At 54.7% G+C, this 23,537-nt stretch overlaps 1 protein-coding gene across 4 annotated transcripts in view; it reads left to right on the top strand.

Annotated features, from left to right (window-relative positions):
• The window catches only part of VIPR1 (vasoactive intestinal peptide receptor 1), a 33,308-nt gene that overhangs the window by 5,777 nt on the left and 3,994 nt on the right, over positions 1-23,537 (top strand). For 3 of the 4 annotated variants that reach the window (XM_082724673.1, XM_082724674.1, XM_082724672.1), the window contains exons 2-10: positions 5,983-6,094; positions 10,729-10,836; positions 16,970-17,076; positions 18,260-18,366; positions 18,788-18,920; positions 21,117-21,270; positions 21,829-21,889; positions 22,090-22,156; positions 22,528-22,619. In XM_082724673.1, coding sequence (XP_082580799.1) covers positions 6,034-6,094; positions 10,729-10,836; positions 16,970-17,076; positions 18,260-18,366; positions 18,788-18,920; positions 21,117-21,270; positions 21,829-21,889; positions 22,090-22,156; positions 22,528-22,619 — 890 coding nt within the window. In that variant the 5' untranslated portion in view covers positions 5,983-6,033. The remainder of the gene's footprint in view (positions 1-5,982; positions 6,095-10,728; positions 10,837-16,969; positions 17,077-18,259; positions 18,367-18,787; positions 18,921-21,116; positions 21,271-21,828; positions 21,890-22,089; positions 22,157-22,527; positions 22,620-23,537) is intronic. The other variant, XM_082724675.1, reaches the window with a different exon arrangement.

The raw sequence follows: 23,537 nt of genomic DNA, 5'->3' as shown, positions 1-23,537 counted from the left end.
GCCCAAACCTGCTTCCTGTGTCTTCCTCTTTGTTGTACCCCACCCCCAACATACCACCCAGAATTCGGCCTCTCCCAGGAGGAGGTAGGTTGGCAAAATTTGGATATTCAGAAAGCAGAGGCATCAGACTATTGGCGAAAGAATGTAAAAATACAGGGAGGGGGAAGAAATTGAACAGCAGTAGGGGGTGAGGGAATCCCTGCCCTGAGACCTCCCCTTTGGTGGACACAGCGCCCACGTGGCAGCTGGCAGGAACTTCAGACTGCCCCGCCTTCTGCAGATCGTGTGGGCAGTGGCAAGGCCCAGGTCCTGATGCAGACGGCAAGGCCAGTCTGGCCCAAGGGGCTGGCTGGGCCTTTGTCAATGACCACTAACCTTTCTTGGTGGTCCCCTGGTGTCCTTGACATGTGACCCTGGATGCAGCCCTGGAAGTAGATGGTGCCCCAATTTACAGATGCGGTGGGGAGACTTGCCCAAGGTCACCCAGCCAGGAAGTGGCAGGCAGTCTGATTCTGGAATCTGTGGTCTCACCAAGAGGAGTTTCTTCTTCCAAAACAGCAATAGCCTGCTGCAGGCTGCCTCAGGACTTCAGAGACATTTTTTAATTCATAAAATGTACAAATCTGCAGTGACCGTGCAGGAGTTGTCCCATGTGTGCGCACCTGTGTAGCCACTGCCCAGATCAAACTAGCCCACATTCCCATCACCCCAGCCATCTCCCTTGTGCCTCTTCCCAATAGGATGAGGCCTTATTTCAACTTCTCGGGGTTTCCTCTGAGAAGCTGGGAACTTGCTTCCCCTCTTTTTCTGTGATTTCTGGATCCCATGATTTACCCCACCTTCCTGTGTGCCCCCTCCTCCCCACTACCCCTGTCTCCTCATGCTTCTCCCCCCACTGCATTCTCTCTATCTCCTCACCAATTCTAACACAAAAGCTAGAATGAGGGGCACAGTCTGGGAAGCTGGGTTGGGGTCCTGCGTGCCTTTGACCCCTCAGCTTTCTCTCAGGATCCTCAGTTTCCCCCAGTGATTCTGTTGCCCCATTATTTCAATGGCAGGAGGAGGAGGCCTAAATAAATCATGGGATATGAGCTGGTGATGGGAGAGTGGTAAATGGGACCACCCTTACTTTTTATTCCCCCATTCCCCAGCCATCCCTGTCAGGGGCAAAGGGCCTTCCTGGGCAAGCCTCAGAAGCACAGATCATTCAGAGTGGCCTTCCAGAGCTTGGTAATTTGCAGGCAGGAAGTTCTTTCTTCTCTCTCACCTAATCCAGTCGGCTGCATTTTAGACCCCTCTCAGAGGCCAGCTACCCCTCAGAGGGACTCCTCCTCCTTCACCACGCTCCCTTGGCTTCTCCTGCCATAGTTCTCTGGCCCTGGATGAGGCTGGGAATTCTGATTCTAGGCCAGTAGCTGTGAGCTCAAGCTCCCCTTGAGAGGTGGGTAGGGCACCCACAAAACCTGAGTCAGGCCCCCATCCCATCTTTCAGAGCCCCTAGCATCTAATAGCCACAAGTCCCAGCATCTGCACCCTACCCCAGATCTCAGGGAGCCCCATATGCAAGAGAAAGCAGGACTTTCTCCCAAGCCCCTCACAGTGAGGATAGAGAGGAGGGACCCAGGTAAACAGGCAGAATAATGAGGCTGGGGTTAATCCCTGCCCCCAACCAGAGACTCCGGATTCTCCTGCCAACAGCCAGTCCGTCACCTCCCCTATCCAGACAGTACCATGGCAGAGGAGGGAAAAAGACTCAGGTTCAAGGGAGGCTATAGACTTGCTCACTCTTGCCTGGGTCTCCTCTTCTGCACTCAGGAACTCCTGCAGTAGAGAAGGTGCTGGGGTCTCCATCTGGCCTGAAACTCCCACCTCAACCCACCCTCAAGATCAGGTGACTTCAGCCCAGCAGGGGAATTGGTGAGGGCCTGAGAGAAAGCCCTCATTTCTCCTCTCCATGTGGGGCATCAGGAGACAAGTTGGGAAATGCAGGCAGTAGTAGAAATAGGGAGGGCCTTGAATGCCAGTTTTGAAGTGTGTGCTTTGACTCCTAGTTCCTGGGGACTTTGGGTTGCAGGTGGTGGGGCTGAAACCTAGTATACTGGTCCAGGCAGGACCTGATGAGGGCTGGCCCCTGCCTGTGTCCCACAACTTGTCCCCTGATGCCTCAGGACCCCCTGCTGCTGCCACACCGCGTATTTGCAACCTTGCATGTATTAGGCGTTTTCATACCTCCATGCTTCTGTACACACTGCTCCTGCTTTCTGGAATGTTCTTACTCCATCTCTAATGGTCAAATTTACACCTCTTCAAAGATGCATCTCTACTACCCATTCTCTGTGAAGCCCATACCCCAGTTATATCCCACCCTGGAATGCTTTCCTAGAATCAGTAGGTTTGGTTGCATCTGGCTAGGAATTTTCCAGCTTAGTGTGTCTGGAGTCCAGAGAGATAATGAGGATGTTTAGCATAGGGAAATAAGTGGAAGAGGAAGTTCAAAGTCTGCGTGAATTCCTCAATGATAAGGGCTACAGGGAGCTGCCCTGGCCCTATCCCCCAAAGAGCAATGGTAGACCAGATGGCCCAAGGCAAGGTCATGGACAGGGATTGATGTAGTCCAGACTAGTGGTCAGAGATGCAGTTCCCATCTAGGAATGTGTACTTGCTAGGGGATCTCGGGTCTCTCTTTCCTCTACCCTTCTGCAGATGGGGTCTAACACTCAGCTAAACTGGGGTAAAGACAGAGCTCATCTTCCAAACTACCCTCAGGTTATTCAGAGACAGCCCATACTGCCAGGTTACCCCAGGGCCTCCTGCCCACTCCTCTGCAAACTGCCTCTCAGGAAAGACTTTGTAGCTCTGCTGCTGGGGCTAGAGAGGTTGACCCAATAGCCTTCCATCTTCAAAGAGCAGTAAGCAGAAGCTGCTAGGAACCCTATGATGCCCTTGGTGACTGAAAGAGAATGATCTCTTGGCAAAGAGTGTGGCCACAGTTCTGGCTTAAGAGACCCAGCAAAGGGGTCCCTACGTGGCTCAGTTGGTTAAGTGTCTGACTGGATTTTGGCTCAGGCTGTGATCTCAGGGTTGTGAGATTGAGCCCTGCATTGCCTTTACCCTGGGCATGGACGCTGTTGAGATTCTCTCTCTCCCTCTGACTTGTGTACTCTTTCAAAAAAAAAAAAAAAAAAAAAGAGGACCTAGCAAATGGGGGCATCCATTGTCCTGTCCTCAGAGCACAAATCTGGACTTTTTTTGGTTGTAGGGACAGAAAACTCAACAGACTCAAGCAATTAACAAAGATATTGACTCATGTTGCTGGAAGCAGGTCTACTTTCAGGCATGGCTGCATCCAGGGACAGAGATAATGTCAAGAGGACCCAGTTTTTTTCCATCTTTTTATTCAGCCTTTACCTGTGTGGATTTCATTGTTGTGTTCCACAAGAATACAAGAAGAAACAAGATGGTAGCAGTAGTTCCAACCCCTGCACGCTTTGAGGTTTACAGTCTAGTTGGAAAGACCAAATCTATTTGTCTAATCTCTTAATCCAAAATCCCAGGAATGAGCCTGCTGGCTCTGAGCAGCCTGACTTGGGCCATGTGCAAGGCACTAAGGCCAGGAATGCTCTGATGGGCTCAAGTCTGATGACATGTTGATCTCTCAGAAGACTGTTCATCAGAACCCCAAGAAAGAGGAGTGGGGAAGGAGGTAGTTTCCCAGGTGGAGATGAGGACATGGCACCAGAGGAGGATAAGGGATGGTGGAAGGCAGCAACAGCAGATATCTACTCCCATCCAGCCCATGTTCATGTTGTGGGGAGCAGGGTAGGAGAGAATGGGCAGGAGACATAGGTGAGGCTGGGAGGGAGAATCTGCGTTCCTGGAAAGCAGTAAGGCTGAGAAGGCACTTTGGGGAGAATCGTGTTCCAGACAAGCAAGACCAATGGTGAGACATGAGCCAGTGACTTCCAGAAGTCACCTCTGGGGTCCTTTGGCCACCCCTCTTCCCATGCCTGGGCAGTATAAGCTGGTCTCAGATCACTGAAGACAGAGCATCTCGAGTGTTTCAGTCTAAGTAATGCTTTTGGGCAAGAAAGGAAACATGTGACTCTAAAGAGAGACCACAGCACATTTCCTTCAAATCCCATGTATTTTCTTTGAAACAGTTATATGAAGAACCATATCCTGCTCCACAGTAGATCTGTGTTGCTTTCCATATACCAAGTTTTTAATGATTTACCAGCTCATGTCCTTCCCTCCCTTGGCTGATAAAATTAACAGTCCAAGATGGAACCCAGGTTCACTGTGGGGCTTCCAGACCCATGGCACATGGGCAGGTGAGGTCTGGGTGCTGGCAAGTCTGAAAGGCATCCCAGACAATGAGGCCTTTTCTTGCCCCTGGGCTAGGCCATCCATGGTGCTTAGCTGCGTGTGGGGAAGTTGGACATTGAGGACCTTTGTGACAATGAGGCTCCACCAAGGCCTCCACAAGGGACAAGAGTATTGAGTGGAAGAGACTCAACTCTGCAGCCTCTTGAACACTGAGTTGGCCAGCTTCTGCTTGGACCCCCTTCTTATACAGCAATGGCGACAATGTATAGCCACAGCAGGCAATGGCAAGCTCTCTGGCAAGTGGGATCCTTATCCCTCTGTGCGGTCACCTTAGAACAGTGGCCAAAGTCACACCCTTGGTACCAGGCCAGAAGGAAGGAAATGCTTTCCTCCATAGCCCCATAGCAACACGCCTTTGAGTCAGCGGGGAAGGTTCTTAGGGCCCATTTGAGGGAATTGAGGACCTTGTCCCAGGGCAGGAGGGACAAGTTGAAACAGACAACCGAGAGTATTTGATTCTAGAGCTGCCTTGCGGAACTTTCTCCAATGGCCCTGTTGAGAAGCCATGGCATTCTCTTCCTTGAGCAGTGAGGAGGAAACTGATATGGGGTTTCCCAGGGGTGGCAGCCACTTTCCTAAAGCCAAAGAGACTCATAGAAGTTTCCACCAGCTCAGTGGAGGCCTTCACCTGCCTTCCCCCACCCAATGGTTTCCAAGACCTGTTTTTCTCCTGTCTGTCCCTGTGCAACCATCACCCATACTCACATGTTAGACCCAGTGCCAATGCCTGCCCAGCTCCCACAAGCAGCACGCAGGTCTGGTTCCAGCCCTGATCCCTGGCCAGGGTGTGAGAAAGGGGAGGCAGGAGGCCTGGGCCTCCCCATCCCTTCTCCCCCCATCCCACCACACTTCCTTTGCCTCGGCCCCTGCCCCTGCCCCTGCCCCTGGGGTGTGGTGGGATGGCAAACCCTCCTAAGGGGGCCTCTCTTATTTCCTGAAACCTCCCCTCCTTCATTAGATCTGAAATAGCTGGAATTGTTTAGAAGCTAAAAAGAAAGTAGGTGAGGTCTGGGCAAGGAGGGCCAGTGGCCCCCTCCCAGCCTTGTGACCCAGGAGACTGAGTACAGGCTCCCAGAATGGGGACAGAGCCTGGAAGATGGAGCCAGACTCCTGGATTCCTCCCAGGTCTGGCTCCAGGGACCAGCTCCTCATAATCAGGTAGCACTAGCTAGACCCCTCCCACCCAGAGAGACTGAGGCAAGGATCCAGAACTCCCAACCCAGGCTGGAGGGTGGCAGAGTCCCAAGGGCCAGCTCTGGGCCCCACAGAGAAGCCCTCCAACCTTCGTCCAAAGTAATACCATTGTGCCCCCCCCCCAAAAAAATGACCAAGTTACAGCTCCAGCAGTCTTGGAAGCCACCAGGAAGCCATGACAGGACCCTGAAGGCAGACCCAGCTGTGGGAACAAGTGAACAAGAGTTCCGGGTCCGATCCAGGTCTGGGTCGGGTTTTAGTCTGGGGTTGGGATTGTGGTTCTGTCTGAACTTGGATCAGTCAAGTGACAGGCCTTGTTTGGCCTCATGTTCCCAGAGTCTGTGGATGCGAGGTAGGCAGCTAATGAGGATGATGGGTCCCCTCCCTGTGTCTGTCCCCCAGGGTGGCCAGGCAACCAGCCTGCAGTGGGAGGAGGAATGTTACCATCTGCGGATGATCGAGGTGCAACGCAAGAAATGCCTAGAGGAAGCCCGGCTGGAGAATGACACAGCAGGTGAGGCCCAGCGGACAGAGAGGGCCCCAGACCCCCAAAGAGCCCCGCCTCTCATCATGTCGTGAGCCCAGATCCAGGCACATTCCTCCCACACGTGTTGGGTGGGGATGGCACCATGGAGCTGCCAGAGGCGAGAAGAGGATGCTGGAAGAAGCTGGGGGACCAGATGGAAACAGCAAACCCTAACAGGCCTCTCTGATCCTATCCCCTGCCCCAGTACTGGGAGCTCCCTGCAGTTCACCAAGGAGTACACACTAGGTTGGGGGTTCTGAGGCTCAGCTCCTTCCTCCAAGCCCCAGGCTCTGCTCCCAGAGGTACCACCACGCATACCAGCCCCTAGGCGCACATGCTTCCCTCCCATCCCAGCCCACCTTCCGTAGGCCAGATGAACCAGCAGCTCATGCACTGTCCAGCTGATGAGACAAATCACAGTCAAACCTGGAGGATGAGCACTTGAAGGCCTGGCTCCTCCTCCTACGGGGTGGTGGGGAAGCTCCAGCCTCATGGTGGGAAGGGTGATGCCAGGGGAAGGGTGATGCCATGGGTACCCACAGACCAAGGCTGCCTAGCTGCCTAGAGCTGGCAGGGCTATCCCATCAGATGACAGACAGCATCCTCTACTCCCCACTCTCCCACCCCGGGGGCCCCGCACTTGGCACAGCAGCCCTGGGGAAGGCATGGGAGGAATTATGGAGACCTTTCTTTGAAAGGTACCCTTGAGCCAGATTCTGAACGGTGGGCCAGAGGATGTGGAGAAGGAGAGAGGCTGGGGAGGTGGGAGGTGCCTCAGCAGACGTCTTACGGGGAGTGGGGGTGGGTACAGAGCCCAAGGCTCACTAAGGGTGGAGAAGGGCTGAGCAGTTGGTTGGCTGTGTCTGCTCTGGGCCTCCCTGCCAGGCCACCTCCCTGAGGCCAAACTTGAGGTTACAGAACAGCCTTGCCCAGGAGTAGGGAACATCTTTACATCTCCTGGGCTCCCCAGTCTCCTTTCAGCTCTCTGAGGCTAACAGTTACGCAACCCCTCCTGGATCCCTCCTTCTTGGCCCCGGTGCCCAGAGTGTCTGCCTCCTGCACCATAAGTGAGTGTCTGTAGCCTCACGGAGGGCCTTTACCTCCTCCGGCTCTTAAGGAAGGACAGATCCCTGCCTCCTGGAGCCTTAAGACTAAGACCTGGGTGAGAGGTTGGCCAAACCACCCACTATCTATGCACTGCCACCCCCTCCAGGGCAGGGAGGCAGGAGACACTGCACACCGGCCCCAGCAGGCCCTAGCAGCAGGATCTGGGACTGCAGGCAGCCCAGAGAGGCCCAGACCTCAGAATCTAGGCCCCCATTGCAGTGCCTCCTAGGCCCCGAGGGCAAGCCACCCTCGTGATCTCCGTGAGATCATTGCTGGCACAGGGCACCTGCCGGGTGCCAACATCCTGCCACCAGGAAGACGGCCTGGGATCCAGAAGAGGGCAAGTATGGGTCTGTGGGCAATGAGTCTGCCCGTGACCTTGCGTGGGGCTCTGTGTTTGTGCATGTCCAGATGTGTGCTCTTGGCCCACGTGGGTGTGGAGCTGCGTGTGCCTCTGGGACCTGTAAAGCCCCATGTCAGACTCCAAGTGTCTGTGTGTGTGTCAGGCGCATGTGTGTCTGTAAGCCCGGAGAGGCCTGGATGTGTCTGCCCGGTGCGCAGCGTCTCTGTGTGGTGGTTTGTGGATGTGTGTGTGTGTGTGTGTATCTGTGGTGTGCCTGTTCCTCTCTGTGCTTGTGTGGCTGTGAGTTGCATGTATCACTCCGTGCCTTTGTTTGCTGTGTCTGGTCTTTCTATGTCCACATAAGCATACATGTATATGTATTTGCCCATATGTCTGTGGTTCTTTGTGTCTGGGAGTGAGTGTCTATATGTGTCTGTCAGTGCACACGTGTCTATAAACTGGCACAGAAGCCACCTATGCTTCCCCCGCTCCCACCCCAGGCCCCAGGCTTGCTTTCTTGCTCAGGTGGCAGTCCCCAGTGAATACACACAGCCAGCCAGCACCCTGCATCTCTGTGGGCCTAGGGACATACGTGGTGGGGTCTATGGGGCCTCTCTGGGTCACACACACACAGACAAGAGGCTCTCCAGATGGCTAGCATTGTCTTACCGACCTCTCTGTTCTCAACTTCCTGAACCTACTGCCTCCTCCAGGAAGCTTCCCTGACTACATGCCCCCAGTGGCTTTCCTTCCCTGGCTCCCCTGCCATGTCACAGTTCACAGCCCAGTCCTGGTGGTGCTTAGAGTCCTTGAGGCCAAGTGCAGCCTCCTGAAGGGCAGTGCCCAGTCTCCCTCTCCCTGTGCTGCTTCTGGGGAAGCTGAGCTCAGGGCTGAGGACCCAGCTCTGAATCTGCTCTTCAACCCGTGCCGCAACTTGAGAACCATAGAGCTGAGTTTGGCGGGGACCCAGATGCAATAATTGGCCTACAAAACAAGGTGTGCCCAGCATTGTCAGAGGGCTAGAGTCCAGCAGAGCAAAATTCCCCCAAGAAATGGGCCTGGAGCCCTTCAGAATGGGAGAAGTGTGAGAGGTTTGCTGGAGAGGGAGCATGGGAATGGGTGAACAGGCTGCACCATTCACCAGCAATAGGACCTTGGGCTAGTTACCTGATGTCTCCATGCCTCAGTTACTTATCTGTAAAATGGGAGGGTTAAATAAGTTGTTTATTTAAAGAGGGTAGAGCCGTGCCTCCCACATACAAAGGCTACATAACTGTTTGCTGCTATTACTAACAGGGTCTTAAATGGCAAGCAGAATGTGGTGGCCTTGTGGGGGTCTCTCCAGGGCCTCCAGAGAGGTTGGCACAGGAACGGAGGAAGGACTGGGAGCCAGAGGGAGGCCACAGAAGCCTCAAGACAAAGTGGACTGAAGATTCCCTCTGGGGGCCCCGAGAAAGGGAGGCTGTGTTCTCTGGCACGGCCTCGTCAACGCAGATGCTCTCAGCCTTCAGCCGTTGCCACCACCTGGCTGCTGCAGCCCCAGAAGCCCCTCCCCAGGGCCAGCCTACTCTAGCACTCAGGCTCCCAGGGCTCTTCCCCAGCTGGGGATGTCCTTTTACCTCCTCTTCCCAGGCCCCCTTCTTGAGAATTTATGAACCTTCGGACCTGGGCTGGGCTGGGCTGGGCCCAGCTGGCATTGACTTTGGCTTGGGGGTTGGGTTTCCTGAGAAAATCTATGCGTCTGGCAGTGTTGCAAAGAAACAATGAAAACTCCCCCAGGGAAGGGGATCCAGAAGAGTCTTAGTCCCTCACGGACACCCAGACCCTGAGGAGGTAAAATCATGCATCTGCCTATTAGATCAACCGCCTAGGGACCCCACTGTGCACCTTCACCAGCCAGCCCTCAGGGCCCATAGGTACAGGTGGAAAACACAGCCTGCAGGGCAGGGCTTTCTCCAAACTCACCTCCTGAACACCACCGCTCCATAGCACAAATCACAGTTTGACTAAGTTGGGGGCATAGGTGTTACTTTTTTAATTTTCTGAAGACTCCTCAAGACCTAGCTAAATCCCAGTATACCCACCACCCCATCATACCCAACACCTCCTTTTATGACAAATATTTTCTAATGTCTCCTTTACGAAATTCAGGACATGTGTGTCCATTTTTCTTTTTTTTTTTTAAATGAAGTTCTGGTTGTAAAAGAAAAATAAAAAGGAAAGTGATTTGTAATGAAATACTACGCATACATTCAGGCACGATGACACTGACAAATAAGAAGACATAGTCTGAAGCCTGGAATGTACTTGTACATTCTGGAAATGCAATGGGTGGGTTGATCTATACAGTGGTTGCTTCCCTGACTCCAGTTCATGGGCAGCATTGTTAGAGGTAATGTGATTTTCTAATCTTAATAGTATTCAACATACTGGGCACCTGGATGGCTCAGTCAAGCATCTGCCTTCGGCTCCAGTCATGATCTCAGGGTCCTGAAATCAAGTCCCGCATTGGGCTCCCTGCTCAGCAGGGAGCCTGCTTCTCCCCGTCTTTCTGCCTGCTGCTTCCTCTGCTGTGCGCTCTGTCGAGTAAATAAAATCTTTTAAAAAATAATGTTCGACATACAACAAAATCCCTCCCTTTACTCAGTTGCATTTCTGGAAGACCCCACGTATGTTAAAACTATACAGGAAGTACCTTGTGTTTATATGCAAAATGGAGTAATAATCTAGGCTCTGTCATTACAACACATTTTCACCTACACAAATGCCCAGGGGCTCACTGGAAAGTCTTGCAGAATACTACAATACTACAGTTCATTATCATGTGACACCTTGCAGTATGTCTTCCTGGCATCCCTGGGACCTGCCCTCCAAATGCCAGGTGAGACCCCTAATTTCTGCAACAAACAAAATCCCCACCATTGTTCAAAACATCCCCAGGGGGAGCTCCATCCCTCACTGAGGACAACGGAGCTGTAGTCCTGCCACCCATCTGAAGAGGCCCTTTGCAGCCTGGGCAGGGTGATGCCAGCTCTCTCACACTGGAGGTTCCTCCAGGTGGTACACTGGAGGAAGAAGAAGAATGGGTGCCGGTGGGCTCAGGTCCCAAGGCTGGAAGAACCTGATGACTGTGCTGACCAGTGTGTCCTCTGCCTTCCCCCCTCCCCCTCAGGCTGCAGCAAGATGTGGGACAACCTCACCTGCTGGCCAGCCACCCCTCCGGGCCAGGTGGTCGTCTTGGCCTGTCCCCTCATCTTTAACCTCCTTTCCTCAACTCAAGGTAAGAGGCCCAGGTTAAAGCCAGGGAGCTGGGGCAGCTCAGGCGGTACCAGCTGGAGTGGGTCCCCACCTGTTGAGGAAGTGAGCAGGCAAAAGACAGTGGTCAGAGGGGCTCAAGCAATCGGTGGGGGGGCTTCCTGGAAGAGGGTGTATTGGCACTAGGTCTTTGAAGGATCCACAGGATTTGATTAGCTCTTCACATAAAAGATAAGCACATGGGAAGGGCTCACTAAATATTTGTTCAGCAATTGATAACTGATTGACAGATGCATGATTAGATTATGGCTCCTGTGTTCCCGTTGTCTGGTCATGACTGTCTTTCACTGCCTGGAGCCGATGACCTTTTGGGCTTTGCTTATACACCTTGTCATGTTCTGCTTCAACAAATGTTCTCTAGAAGGCAGAAGAGGAGGAGCCTCTTTAGGAACTGGGCTTTCTTGCCATCGACTCACTGAGGAAGCCTCCAGCGTATATTCAGCCATTCTTCGTTGAGTGAACATTTATTAAACGTCTACTAGTATGACAGGCATGGGCTAGACAAACACAGGGCGGGGAGCGTTAGACCAGCCATGCTGTCTGCCTGGCTCTAGCTGAAGAGACATTCAGCAGGGACACAAACACGTGTTGTAAACGTCAAGGAGTCCTGGGAGGGAGAAGAGGGTAAGGCACAACATTAAGGCAGGTGTTTGTGGATGGAAGGGTGACCTTTCGAAAAGCTGCAGTCTGAAGTCCTGGAGGTGGGGAAGATCCTGAGGGGGGCGGGGATTGTGGAGAGGGAGGATCAGCAGCCTGTGGGATGGACAATGAGGAAATGCTGTGGAGGTCCCAGGCTGAGCAGGGGAGGGAAGAGAGCAGAGAGACAGGGGGCAGAGGCCGTGCCAGCCCTGAGCGCCGACTGAGTCCGTGGACTTTTTCCTAAGTTCACTGAGAAACCACTGGGGACATTAAGCTGGGGACCGACCAGTCCAATTGAGGTTTAGGTTTTTTTGTTTTTTTTTTTTAAGATTTTTTTTTTTTTTAATTTATTTGTCAGAGAGAGAGCGAGCGAGAGCAAGCATAGGCAGACAGAGTGGAAGGCAGAGTCAGAGGGAGAAGCAGGCTCCCTGCGGAGCAAGGAGCCCGATGTGGGACTCGATCCCAGGACGCTGGGATCATGACCTGAGCTGAAGGCAGCTGCTTAACCAACTGAGCCACCCAGGCGTCCCGAGGTTTAGGTTTTTAATCGATAATTCAGATTTCCATGAAAAGAAAGGATTCTGGGGGTGCAGTGGGAAGATCCAGTCCCAAGGCAGGTGAGAAGTGGTAATGGTTTGGACTTCAAGCATGGCAGAAGAGAGAAGTGGGCAATTTTCCTGTCTGTGAAGGATGCATGGGACTCCTGGCAGGGAGGGAGGGATCCAGCATGCCCACCTCAGGTCTAGGTTGGATGAGCTGGAGACTCATCAAAGACTAAGGGAGGAGCAGGTCTACAGAGGGAAGGACCTAAGGGAGGAGCAGGTCTGCAGGGGGAAGGACCCGAGAGAGGAAAAGGTCTGGAGGGGGCAGGACCCAATGAAGGAGCAGGTGTGGATGGGGGAGGACTCCGGGAAGGAGCAAATCTAGGGTGGGAAGGACTCCGGGGAGGAGCAGGTCTAGAGTGGAGAGGACCCGAGAGAGGAGCAAGTCTAGAGGGGGAAGGATTAAGAGGAATTCTAGATAAGAATTCAGAGGCTGTGCAGAAAGACTCTTGGGCATCTCTTATTCCAGATGGCCCTTCGCTCTCTGGACCTATCTCTGTGTATAATAGGGACAGGTGGTGGGCCAAAGGGACTCTGGAGCAGGCTGATGTTGCCCTCCAGTGCTCAGTGTTGTGACTTCCCCAGTGAGGGAGAGATGTCGGTGCCCTCCCTGTAGAGTCCGGGAGCAGTCAGAGACATCCGTATTCCAGGCCAGCTCCCACCTAGCTCAGCTTTCTAGGGGAGCCCGATACCTGGACAGGTAGGTGATGAACTCTTCCGGCAGCTTTCATGCGTCCAATCCACAGAGCCTGGCACCCGGCCTTCTTTCAGATCCCTGGAAGTGCCTGCTACTTGTGTTCCTCCTTGACACTCCTCTAATTGCATTCCTCCTGAAGGCTTTTCCTTCTGTCCCTGCTGGAATTGACAAGGCAGTTCCTTCCCTTAAGAACCTGGACTGCAGCCCACCATCTGGCTAACCCCAAGGCTGCCAGTCCCCCTGGGGCCCACATGGTGCCTTTGTGCAGATGAGAAGAAGGCAGTCCCTCCTCAGGCAGAGTCAGCCTCTCACCAGAACCCACCACAACCCACCTAATGACAAGTTGAATATGAGGTAGACTGGTCCCCATGTTATTAGCCAGATGCCCTTGTGCAGTGTACAACCTACATAGCTGTACCTGGCGGCCTTAGCCTCTGAAAATGATGGAGAGAAATAAGAGACCAGCATAGAGGCTCCAAATGGAAGGGAAAGAAGGTGTATTTTCCTGGGAAGAAGGTGTGAGCCTTAAACTCCAGAGAGGGAGGTTTGTGAGAAGGCAAGTGTAGAACGGGGAGAGTGCCAAGCCCAACTGCCACCCCTTTGAGTAACAGAACTGGGGAAAGAGCGTCCTCCCTGGAAGCATTGGAAGGGATATAGTTCTACAGGGAAAGTTGAAGACACCTGAAGAGAATAAAGACTGTAGAGTTGGAGAGAAGTCATCTCCCCAGGCTGGGTAAAAAACCCTGGGAAAGGAGTGTTGTTCAGGCAAGGGACTGCTCATCAAGGCACCAAAATGTCCATGTGGGCCTAGTCCTTTGATTCCTGGTCTGCATGTCTTTCATCTGTGGTGTTTTTACCGTGAAATATTTGTAAAGACATTTTTTAAGAGTGATGACTAGGATCGCCATTTTGGTTAAGACAACAGTGGCTACATTAATGTGTCTGTGGGGTCTGTGGGACACCTCCCTGCCCGACCCCCTGCGTTGTGAAGCCATAGGTAAGAAAGTCTTGATGCCAACCTGAGATGTTTGCTGTGGCTCACTGGGACAGGACACCACAGACAGGATTTCAGCAGGAGAGCGCTCATAGTCAGAGCTAGGGTTGAGAACAATCTCTTCAACTATCTCGGGGTGGGAGTGGGTTGGAGGGACAGGAAAGCGGTGAGAGTCATCAGGAGGCTCTTGCCTAATCCCAGGGAGAGAAGATGGTGGCGGTAGTGCGGAAGGGAGGCTGGGATGAAGGGACTGGTGACTGATGGGGAAGGGGAGAGAGGGTGAGGCAGGGTGTGTGGGGAAGCAGTTCCACCATTTCTACCTCCAGTCACTGAGCTGTGCTTTCCTCATGGAGAGCCCAGGGAGGCGTGGAGGGGAGGCAATGACTTCTTTGTGTGACATGGTGAGCCACAGGAGACTGGGAGATTGTGGGGTTAAAGTCCCTAGACCCGCCCTCCCGCCCTCCGTATTCCCCTCAACACATACAAGTTGTGCTGGTTCCCAGGCCCAGTCTGGAGAGAGACTTTGAACTGCTTCTTGGGGTCTCAGGTGGCCACCCTTGAGATCTCTCTTCAAGAATGTTCCCTTTGAGACCTGGGGCACAACCCCGGGGCTGTACAAAGAGGCCATCCAGCTCTGAAGGTGACCCACTATCCACTCCCTTCCCCCGATATGTGGGGCAGGCAGGTTTCCAGGGGACAGGGTGCCCCTCCAGAAGCCCAGAAAGATGTGGAAACAGACCAACCCACAACTGTATCCCAAGCCTGCTGCCTCCTTGCTGTGTGACCATAGGCAAGTCACCCGACCTCTCTGGACCTTGGCAGTCCCCTCCTTTAGTGGAACTCATCATAACTCCTAATGGCTAGCTTTAACACAGTCCCATTTGCTGCCCCCCACCCCTGCAGTGTGAATGCTGGTGGGTCCCCTAATTCATGATGGTACCAGGTGCCTGCTGTGTCACATCTGGCCTCACCAAGCCCTAGTCCTTCTGGCCAGTGGGGTGCTCAAAACTCGAGGCCTTGGTGTCCCAACCTCAAGGCTGGCTGACTTGGGCTTGTCACCTTTTTGGACTTGCCCTCCCACCCCAGCTGGTGGGGGAAGTCCACACAAGAATCAGATCCTGGGAGGGACCCTCGGTGAGCACCTGAGATCTGGGGCTGAGGCAAGCCTGTGGTTTTACTGAGGGCCTGGTTGAAGCCTACCCAGGCTGCACGGGCAGGGCGGGTGGAAAGCTAAGGGGCTAAGTGAGTACTTCTCTCTTGCGGTGGGAGTCCCTTGCAGCAGAGTGGTTAGGAACTGGCCCAGAGAAGGGCTGCCAAGTCAGGAACTGGCCCCGCCCAACACCCCTGTCTCAGTAGAGTGTCTCCTGCTGGCTCCAGACCTCGCAGTGGAAAGAGACCCAGGCCCAGCTCCTGAGTCTGTCCTTGGCTGTCACTCAGTTCGCCAGCCTTGAGGCAAGGTGGCAAGAACCTCTTTCAAACGGCGGCCTGGAGGATTTACAGAAATAGCGGGCAGGGAATCACCCGGTTGGGTGTATTCCAAGCCAAGTTTAGAAATATTAAATGCACATGCAGAGTGACTCTCCCTGAGCTCTCAGGACAGCTCGATTCCTCCTACAGCTCTGCTCCTGGACACCCAAAACAAGCTCTCAGGTCCCCCTCAGTGCAGGCTAGGGCAAGGTTACCCAGGATGACTCCTGGGGTCACAGCTGCCATAGCCTCTCGAGGCAAGTGACCAGCCTCTGGGAGCCTGGCCTCTCCAGGTGAAATGGGCTTCCCTTCCTCGCTGGGGGGTTGAGGGGATCCAGTAAGATACTGGGCCTCAAGTACTGTCCAGTTGCGACAAACGAAGGTTCTCAATGGTGATGCTGCCAGTGATGGTGCTGGTGACAGCGATGAGACCCCTGATGGTGATGATAGTGGTTGTGCTGGTGATGGCGCTGGTGGTGATGCCGGGGACAGTGATGACACAGGGGTGGTGACGAAAGTGATGCCGGTGGTGGCAATGATGGTGACCCCAGTGAGAGCGCCTGGAGTGTGAGGAAGGAGCTATATAGGTCAAGGACGTTAGGACCCGTCTTCTTTCTCAGCTCTCCCTCACTTCCTCACCTCATCATCCTCTCCCTCCTCCTCCATCCCTTTCCCTCCTCCTCCTGCCCCTTCTCTGCCCTCTTGTCCTCCTCTCTCTACTCCTTTCCTCCCGCTCCTTCTCCTCCTCTTCCCCCCTCCCTCCCACCGCAACAAGCCAGCTCTCACCTGGACTTGGACCCAGGTGCCTCTTTAGTGAGTCCTGGGATCTTCTCTGGCTCCCCCATTTCCCCTTCAGTCCCTGCCCAGGACTAGAGAGCCAGCAGCCACAAGGGTAGCCTTCACATCATGGGCCCCCCTAGTGGGTCCTGTCGCTTTGCTTCAGCTTTGGGCCTCCGAGGACAGTGGAGGGTGCCACAGTCCCAGAGGCCCAGCTGCAGCAAAATTCAACCCCACGACGCTGTGGGGCCATGCTGCCTGATCCCCCCTCCCATGTGCCATTGTCTGAGCAGGCTCCCCAGCTAGGACTCCCTGCTTCCCCACTTAGTATTTCAGACCTGCGCCCTTCTCAGGTGTCCTTCCTGCCTCACCTTTGATCCCGCTCCAGTGACACATCTGAGCCATACTGGTTATGGGAGGAAAACAGGCCTATTGGCCCAGGCAAACTGAGCCAGGAGGAGCCCCTTGGGACAGCCAGAGGACAGTTGTCTGTACCCATGGGGCAAAGAAACCCTCAGCCACTCCAGCACTTTTGGCCCTGTGACCAGGGTCACAAGCACTCAGCTTGTGACAAGGGCCACGGGTCATTCTGCACCAAGAATCCAGGCTGTGACAAGAGCCACTATCTATCTTGCCCCGGGGGTCAGTTTTAGACACGGCAAGGGGCAGGGCTGAGCCCAGAAAGGTCTGCTGTGACTGTCCCTCATGCTGGAGGGTCCCCCTGGCAGCCTGGAAGAGATTTGCCCCACCCCAAGTCCCCCATGATGCCCTAGGGTCTAGGGCAAGGTGGCTGGAGCCCAACACCACCGGGGGTGGCAGGGATAAGGTGAGCTCAGGGACAGCCAGGCCCCACGCCTACTCCATAGACTCGTCCTGCTCCCAGCCTCAACCTCTCTCCTCTCGGCCCCTGCCCTCCACCCAGGCCTCAACGTGAGCCGTGGCTGCACCACCGAGGGCTGGACACACCTGGAGCCCGGCCCCTACCCTGTTGCCTGTGGCTGGGATGACAAGGCATCAGATTTGGACCAGGTGGGCCTCTGTGCACCCCTGCCCCTCCTCCCCGAGAGTGCCTCAGTCTGCAAGGCTCTTTCCACTCTCTCCCAGCAAGGAGTAAGGTTGCTGTTGGTGTGGAAGCCAGGACTCGGGTGGGGGTGGGGTCCTTCCCAAGCCTCCTCCCTCATCACACCTGCACTTCCAGGGGCTCATCTCCCTGTCTCTCCCTGACCCAGAACAGGAAAGGGGCTTTCACCCTTCCAGCCGGGCCACCCCCCCGCCCCACCCTCACCCCACCCACACTCCCCCACCTCGTGGGCACCTTGCTCCGGTCCTAGAGGGGGACAGGCCAGGTAGGCCTCATCTTCCTGTCTCATGCAGAGGGGAAACTGAGGAGATCTTGGAAGGAACCACCCTCAGATACCAGGCAGCCAGCCAGGGACAGGAACAGGGACAGGACTGTGGTCCTGAGTCCCAGGACAGGGACGCCCGGGAGCAGGCAAAGATGGGTTTGCTGTATGGATGTGGGCCTAGGAGCCAGGGAGAGATTCTGATAGGAAGGTAGAGTGTAACTGGAGTCCTCAGCTAGGAGCCCCTCATTGCTTTGGTGCGGAGACACAGGTGTTTGTCTGTCAGCTGTGACATTGGTCCCACCCCAGACGCTGCTCGGAGCTTTCAGTGTTCCCACGAAGGCAACTTCCTCAGAGGCCCTCAAAGCCCACCAGGTCCTCAGGCAGGATCTAAACCCCCTAAATCCCACTTGACCCCTTGCTTGGACTCTGGCAGGGGTGGGATGTGGCAAGCAAGAAGGGAGGGCGCAGTGACCGAGGTTCTGCACATGTGTCCGTGGGGAGGGCACTGAGAGGCACCCAGCAAGAAGCTCTTGGATTCTAGCTTCGTCCTGCCACCCCCTGAAAGGCCAGATTGCCCTCATCCTGCTGACCGCTGCCCCTGAGAGCCCACAGTGGCAAGTTACCCCCAGTGTCTTCTTTGGCATCCTAATTTCCTGTGTGCCTCCCTTGCTGCACAGTGTAAGGGCCTCAGATGGAGCCTGAAGGGCCAGAATGTTGGGCCACTGGGGGGGCCAATTCCTGGGCCTCTTCACCTGCCAAGGCAGGGATGGGAGGCAGGGTGTGTAGAGCACGCACCCCTGCCAGCACCCCCTAGGTGAGCCCACCCCACCTCCACCTAAGATCAACCCTTCCTCTCCCCCCTGTAGCAGCAGCGGTCAATGTTCTACAGCTCCGTGAAGACCGGCTACACCATTGGCTACAGCCTGTCCCTTGCTGCCCTTCTCATTGCCACAGCCATCTTGAGCCTGTTCAGGTGAGGTCTAGACCCAGGGCAAGCCTCAAAGCCGACCCAGCCAGTTCACTTCTTTCCTCGAGCCCTGCCTGGCCCAGTCATGCTCTGGTCCCCTCCCCGGTCACCCCCAACCCACGCAGCACACAGTCCCTGTCTCTGTCCCCCAGCTAGGCCAACCTCCCCAGGAGACAACAAGCTGCTCAGAGCGATCCACGTGTCTCAGCCTCATCCCCACAGGATGGTGCTGAACCTGGGAATAGGGCACAGAGGGTGGGGCTGGCCCTGGAGGCCGAGGCCCACAGGACTGGGCTACCCAGGGGCGGGGCCTGCACTTGGAGGCCACAGGCTGCCCTTGCCCTGCCCTCACATGGAGCCCAGGACCACGCAGTTGGGCCGGGTGGCTGAGCCCCCGCAGCCGCCCAGCTCAGCCCGCCTCGCGCAGGAAGCTCCACTGCACACGGAATTACATCCACGTGCACCTCTTCATATCCTTCATCCTGAGGGCCGCCTCTGTCTTCATCAAAGACCTGACCCTCTTCGACAGCGAGGAGCTGGACCATTGCACCAAGGGCTCGGTGAGAACTCTGCCCAGCCCGCCTCGTCTCCCTCTTTACCTTCTCACACCACATCCCTCTTCTCCCGCTTTCTCCCCTTTTCCCCTCTCCCCCTTCCTCTTCTCTCTCCCAGGATGGCCAACCCCCCCATGTGCTGCCATCCACAGCTCCTTGAATCCCACTTCCCTCCCAGCTACAGGAGATGGTGCACAGCTGCCTGGGAGCTCTCACACCTGCCTGTGCCTGTGACAAGGGCCTCTCCTTGGTGGAAGTGAGCCATTTTGTGGCCAGAGTCCACAGTCCCCCCTACCCCCACCCCAAACACACACACCACCATCCTGCCACTATTGCTGACTTCCAAGTGACCTTCAGAAATTCCCTGCCTCAGTTTCCCTATCTTGCAAGGACTTCAAAGCTTCCTTCCTCAACCTCCCTCATCACCATCATCTGGAGCCAGTCCAAGCACACAGCCCTTCTCTTTCCTTCTTTTCCTGCTATCAGCCCTGTTCTGGGGCTTCCTCAGGAAGGGCATTCAAGAGAGTATCTAAGGAATTCATTGCCCATCACTAAGGGGTCCATCTCCAAGTGATCATGAGCACTGGCCCCATCTCTGAGGGCCCAAGACCTAAGACAGAGAGCTCAAGACCAGCCCTGGCTCCCACCTATTCCTATGGCCAGTGACTCATTGCTTCATGAGGGACGTCAGAGGCACTGCATTATTTTGGGGTCAGCAATACCTTCTCCCCAGAGAATAACCTGTGATGATGAATCTCAGGCATCTTGACAAGAGGGAGGGAAAACCCAGAGTGGCCACCCTGGCCAATCCCAGAGCTCCTCAGAGGACCCCACCCAGGAGCTGGGACTTCTGAGCTACAAAGCCAGGAAGCCTCCAGCACACCTGTTAAGGATAATTGCGGAGACCTGTTTAGCAACTGTCTGAAGCTTTTCTAAGGCAGGAAGCACAGCTAATTGTCCTGTTAAAGAGATGAGCTATTCTAGTTGTAAAGTGAGCTGGGGAGGATGGGAGACACCACCCGCCTACAGCTGGCAGAACTGGAGTGACACCTGAGGAAGGAGCTTGCAGCCAGAGGGACAGGAGGTCAAGCTGCTCTCTGAGGATGTCTTAAAGCCAAGGGCACAAGAAGGAAGGGTGGGAACCTGTGTTCCAGGGAGGAGTGAAATCTAGAGGGCTTCCTGGAGGGGGATAGCTTTAAGCTCCACCTCACAGCTACTTGGGTTTGATCTGAAATGGAAGACTGTTTCTGGGAGAGGACAGGGCCCAGGGGATCTTCCAGTCTTGCCAGGCGGGCCACCTGCAACACCTGATTGCCATACTCAGGGATCCCCCTAACTCTCCTGTTGTCCTCACCTGCCTGGGGAACGCACTCTCTTGCCAGCTCCTCTGCCCCCAGGAGGAATGACCATCCCTTCCCTCTCCTCTTCTTCATCTCTACTTCCTCTTCCTCTTGCCTCTTCTCTGCCCCCATCTGTCCCCAACACTTCCATAAGGCCCCCCTCCACAGTCCACAGCCCATAGCCCATAGCCCCACACATTCAGGCAACTCTTGCAAACTCAGGCAAGAAGGCTCCCTCAGACCTCTTCCAGCTGCCTTCCATCTAATTGAAATAAGGTGGATGAGTATGTGGGGGAAAGCTTAAGTGTATGGGTAGGTAGATGGACTGCTGAGTAAGTCGGTGCGTCGATGGCTGTGTAGGTGGAAGGCTAGATGGGTAAACCAAGAAAAAATAAATAGATGACGGGTAGGGGGTTGCGTCAGTAGACAGGTGGATGGATGCATGGATGCCCGGATGGCTAGGTGGATGGATGCTTGTGTGTGTCTAGTTGGTAGAAAGATAGAAGAATGGAGAGATAGATGGGTGAATGCATGGATGGACTGATAGAGGGAGAGATGAATAAATGATCAGTGGATGTGTGGATGGTGGATGGAAAGATAGGTGAGCTGGTAGTGGATATCTAGTGGGTAAAGCAATGGATAGATGGGTGGGAAACTGCAAGCTTATCCCAGAATATCAGAGGGTCTAAAATCAAAGATAATGGGAAAACCACCAGGGACATTTCTAAGGGGACAGTGCGAAAACAACAGAGAGATTAAGTTGGCCATGCTGCATCTGTGTTTGTTGTCCCCAAACAGACCGGGGGCAGGTGGGGGACCACTTCAAGCCTCAGTGAGCCCCTTCTCTGTCCTCCCCCTACAGGTGAGCTGTAAGACAGCCATGGTCTTATTCCAATACTGTGTCATGGCCAACTTCTTCTGGCTGCTGGTGGAGGGCCTCTACCTGCACACCCTGCTTGCCGTCTCCTTCTTCTCTGAGCGGAAGTACTTCTGGGGGTACATACTCATCGGCTGGGGTATGGTACCAGGGAGGGCTTCCAGGCTGGGGACAGAAGGGGCAAGGCCTGGGAAGCTCACTAGGGGGTGGTTGCCAACCCTGCTTGCACTCTTCGGTCTCCCTGGGCTGCAAGTCCTGCCTGCCAGGCTCTCAGCCAAGGGTTGATAAAAGTCCCTCAAACCTTTGACCCCGGGGCAGGTGCCCTCATGCTGTAGCTGCACCTAGGGCTGATCTGGGAGACGGGTTCTGTGAGCATCCATTTCTGCTTCAGCCCCTGAAACACAGGGTCCCTGCTAGTCTGTAAAATACCTCCATCAAAGTTAGAAAAAGATTCTTCCTTTGGGTGGACACAGTCCCTGAGGAGTAGAGCTCCACCCCCTCAGTGGAGTGAGCATCTTTGCTCAGTGCACAAGCTATGTAACCGCAGGTGGCAGCCCTGGCAACCCACCCTTTCTTCCCTCCTTCCGTCCCTCCCTCCCTCCTTCCCTCCCTCCCTCCCTTCCTTTCTTTCTGCTTCTTTCTCCTAAACCTCTCCCTGTGCCCTCTCCTCTCTTTCTCTCGCCTTTGGCCCTGACAGGGGTGCCCAGCACATTCACCATTGTGTGGACCGTCATCACAATCCATTTTGAAGATTTTGGGTGAGCTGCTGTCCCACCCCCTCCCCCTGGCTGCCATCACTTGGGGCTGATCCCCTGGGAGGGATGAGGGAAACTGGGAGCAACAGAGCCTGGGCCTGTAGTTTCTAATGGGTACAGGGGCAGAGCCGGAACACCAGAGAGGGCCTCTAACTCCGGCTGAGGACAACTACTCTCATTCTTCCCCACCATGCCCTGTCCAGATGCTGGGACACCATCAACTCCTCATTCTGGTGGATCATAAAGGCCCCCATCCTCACCTCCATCTTGGTAAGGCCTCCTCCCACCATGTAGAGATGGGGAAATTGAGGCCCAGCTTGGGTAGTCGATTTCCTTTGGCAACACAGGAGATTCATGTCAGGGTCAGAACAGAAATGTAGGCTTCCCAGTGCCTGTGCAGGACTGTCCCCACCCCTTACCCCATCAGTTCCTCCTCTAGGGTAAAAAAAATGGATTGGGAGGCCCAGTCCTTGGAGATGTGAAGTAGAGTTCCCAGCTGGCCTGCCCAAAAGGAAAAAGCCAGGGAAGAGATAAAATGGACAGGCAGCAGGGTCCTGGGGGGGGGGGGGCAGGCCATCAGCCCAGGGACCTGAACACCCTGGCCTCCCCTCTCTGACCACTGACCTTGACCTCATCACCAGGTGAACTTTATCCTATTTATTCTCATCATCCGAATTCTGGTACAGAAACTTCGGTCCCCAGACGTTGGGAAGAGTGACAGCAGCCCATACTCGTGAGTATGCCGAGTACCCCGGTGTCCCCATCCCCAGACTTCAAATCTACCCACATTTCCTGGAAGTTCTCCAGGAACTCTGATGAGTGGAGTCATGAGACAGCCACCTTTCTCTTGCCTACCTCTGCCCCCATGACCTGGCTCAGCCCACAAGGGTTGCCTGCCCCAGGCTCCCCCTTCCACAGGTCTGCTTCTCCTGCAATCTCTTACCTAGCAAGTGATCTGAGCCAGGTATGTGTCTGCTGCTAAGCCAGGGAGCTTGAAAGACAACAGATGACCTGTGCTTTATTCATACCACATGCCCAGTCCCTGGCTTGTGTGTGGCACAGAAAAAGGACCCAGTAAATGCATGGTAGATGCATGCCCTGGGGGAGCCCCCAGGTGAACAGTGAGATAGCCACCTTCAGGATGCAGCCGCCCCCAGTAATACTAACACCTGTGCTTTAAGTGCCATGCGTGTGGTAAGGGGTTTCTGAACATCATCTTATGTCATCCACACTGTCCCCTATCAACTGTTCCCATTTTACAAGTGAGGAAACAGACACATGCTCCCTTCTCTTCAAGGTTCTGGGAGCACATGGCCATGGCAGGGGAGGGCGCAGTGTCCATGGGACAGCAGTCATGCTCCTTGCTTGGCAAGGTGTGAGGGCTGTTCTCTATTCCTGGGAGGACTGGAGAACCAGGCAGGGTTTCATGAGAATCAGAGGGCTCAAAGACAGAACTAAAGAAACATGGATAGGGTGGCTGTGGGGAGGTGAGTAGGGGTCTGCCTGCCCACAGATGGGAATAAGAGATAGCTTCTCAGTGCTACAGAAACCGGACAACCCTGAGACGTCCCATAAGGGCCTTTCTTTCAGTCCTGGGATTCTGGACTGTTCCTGGCCCGGCTTCTCTTGAGGGAGTCTTGTGCTGTGGTTC

This window comes from Mustela nivalis, assembly GCF_964662115.1.
Source record: "Mustela nivalis genome assembly, chromosome: 1".
Classification (NCBI taxonomy): domain Eukaryota; kingdom Metazoa; phylum Chordata; class Mammalia; order Carnivora; family Mustelidae; genus Mustela; species Mustela nivalis.
The sequence above is the reverse complement of the archived record's forward strand: the minus strand, read 5'-3'. Positions and strand labels throughout refer to the sequence as shown.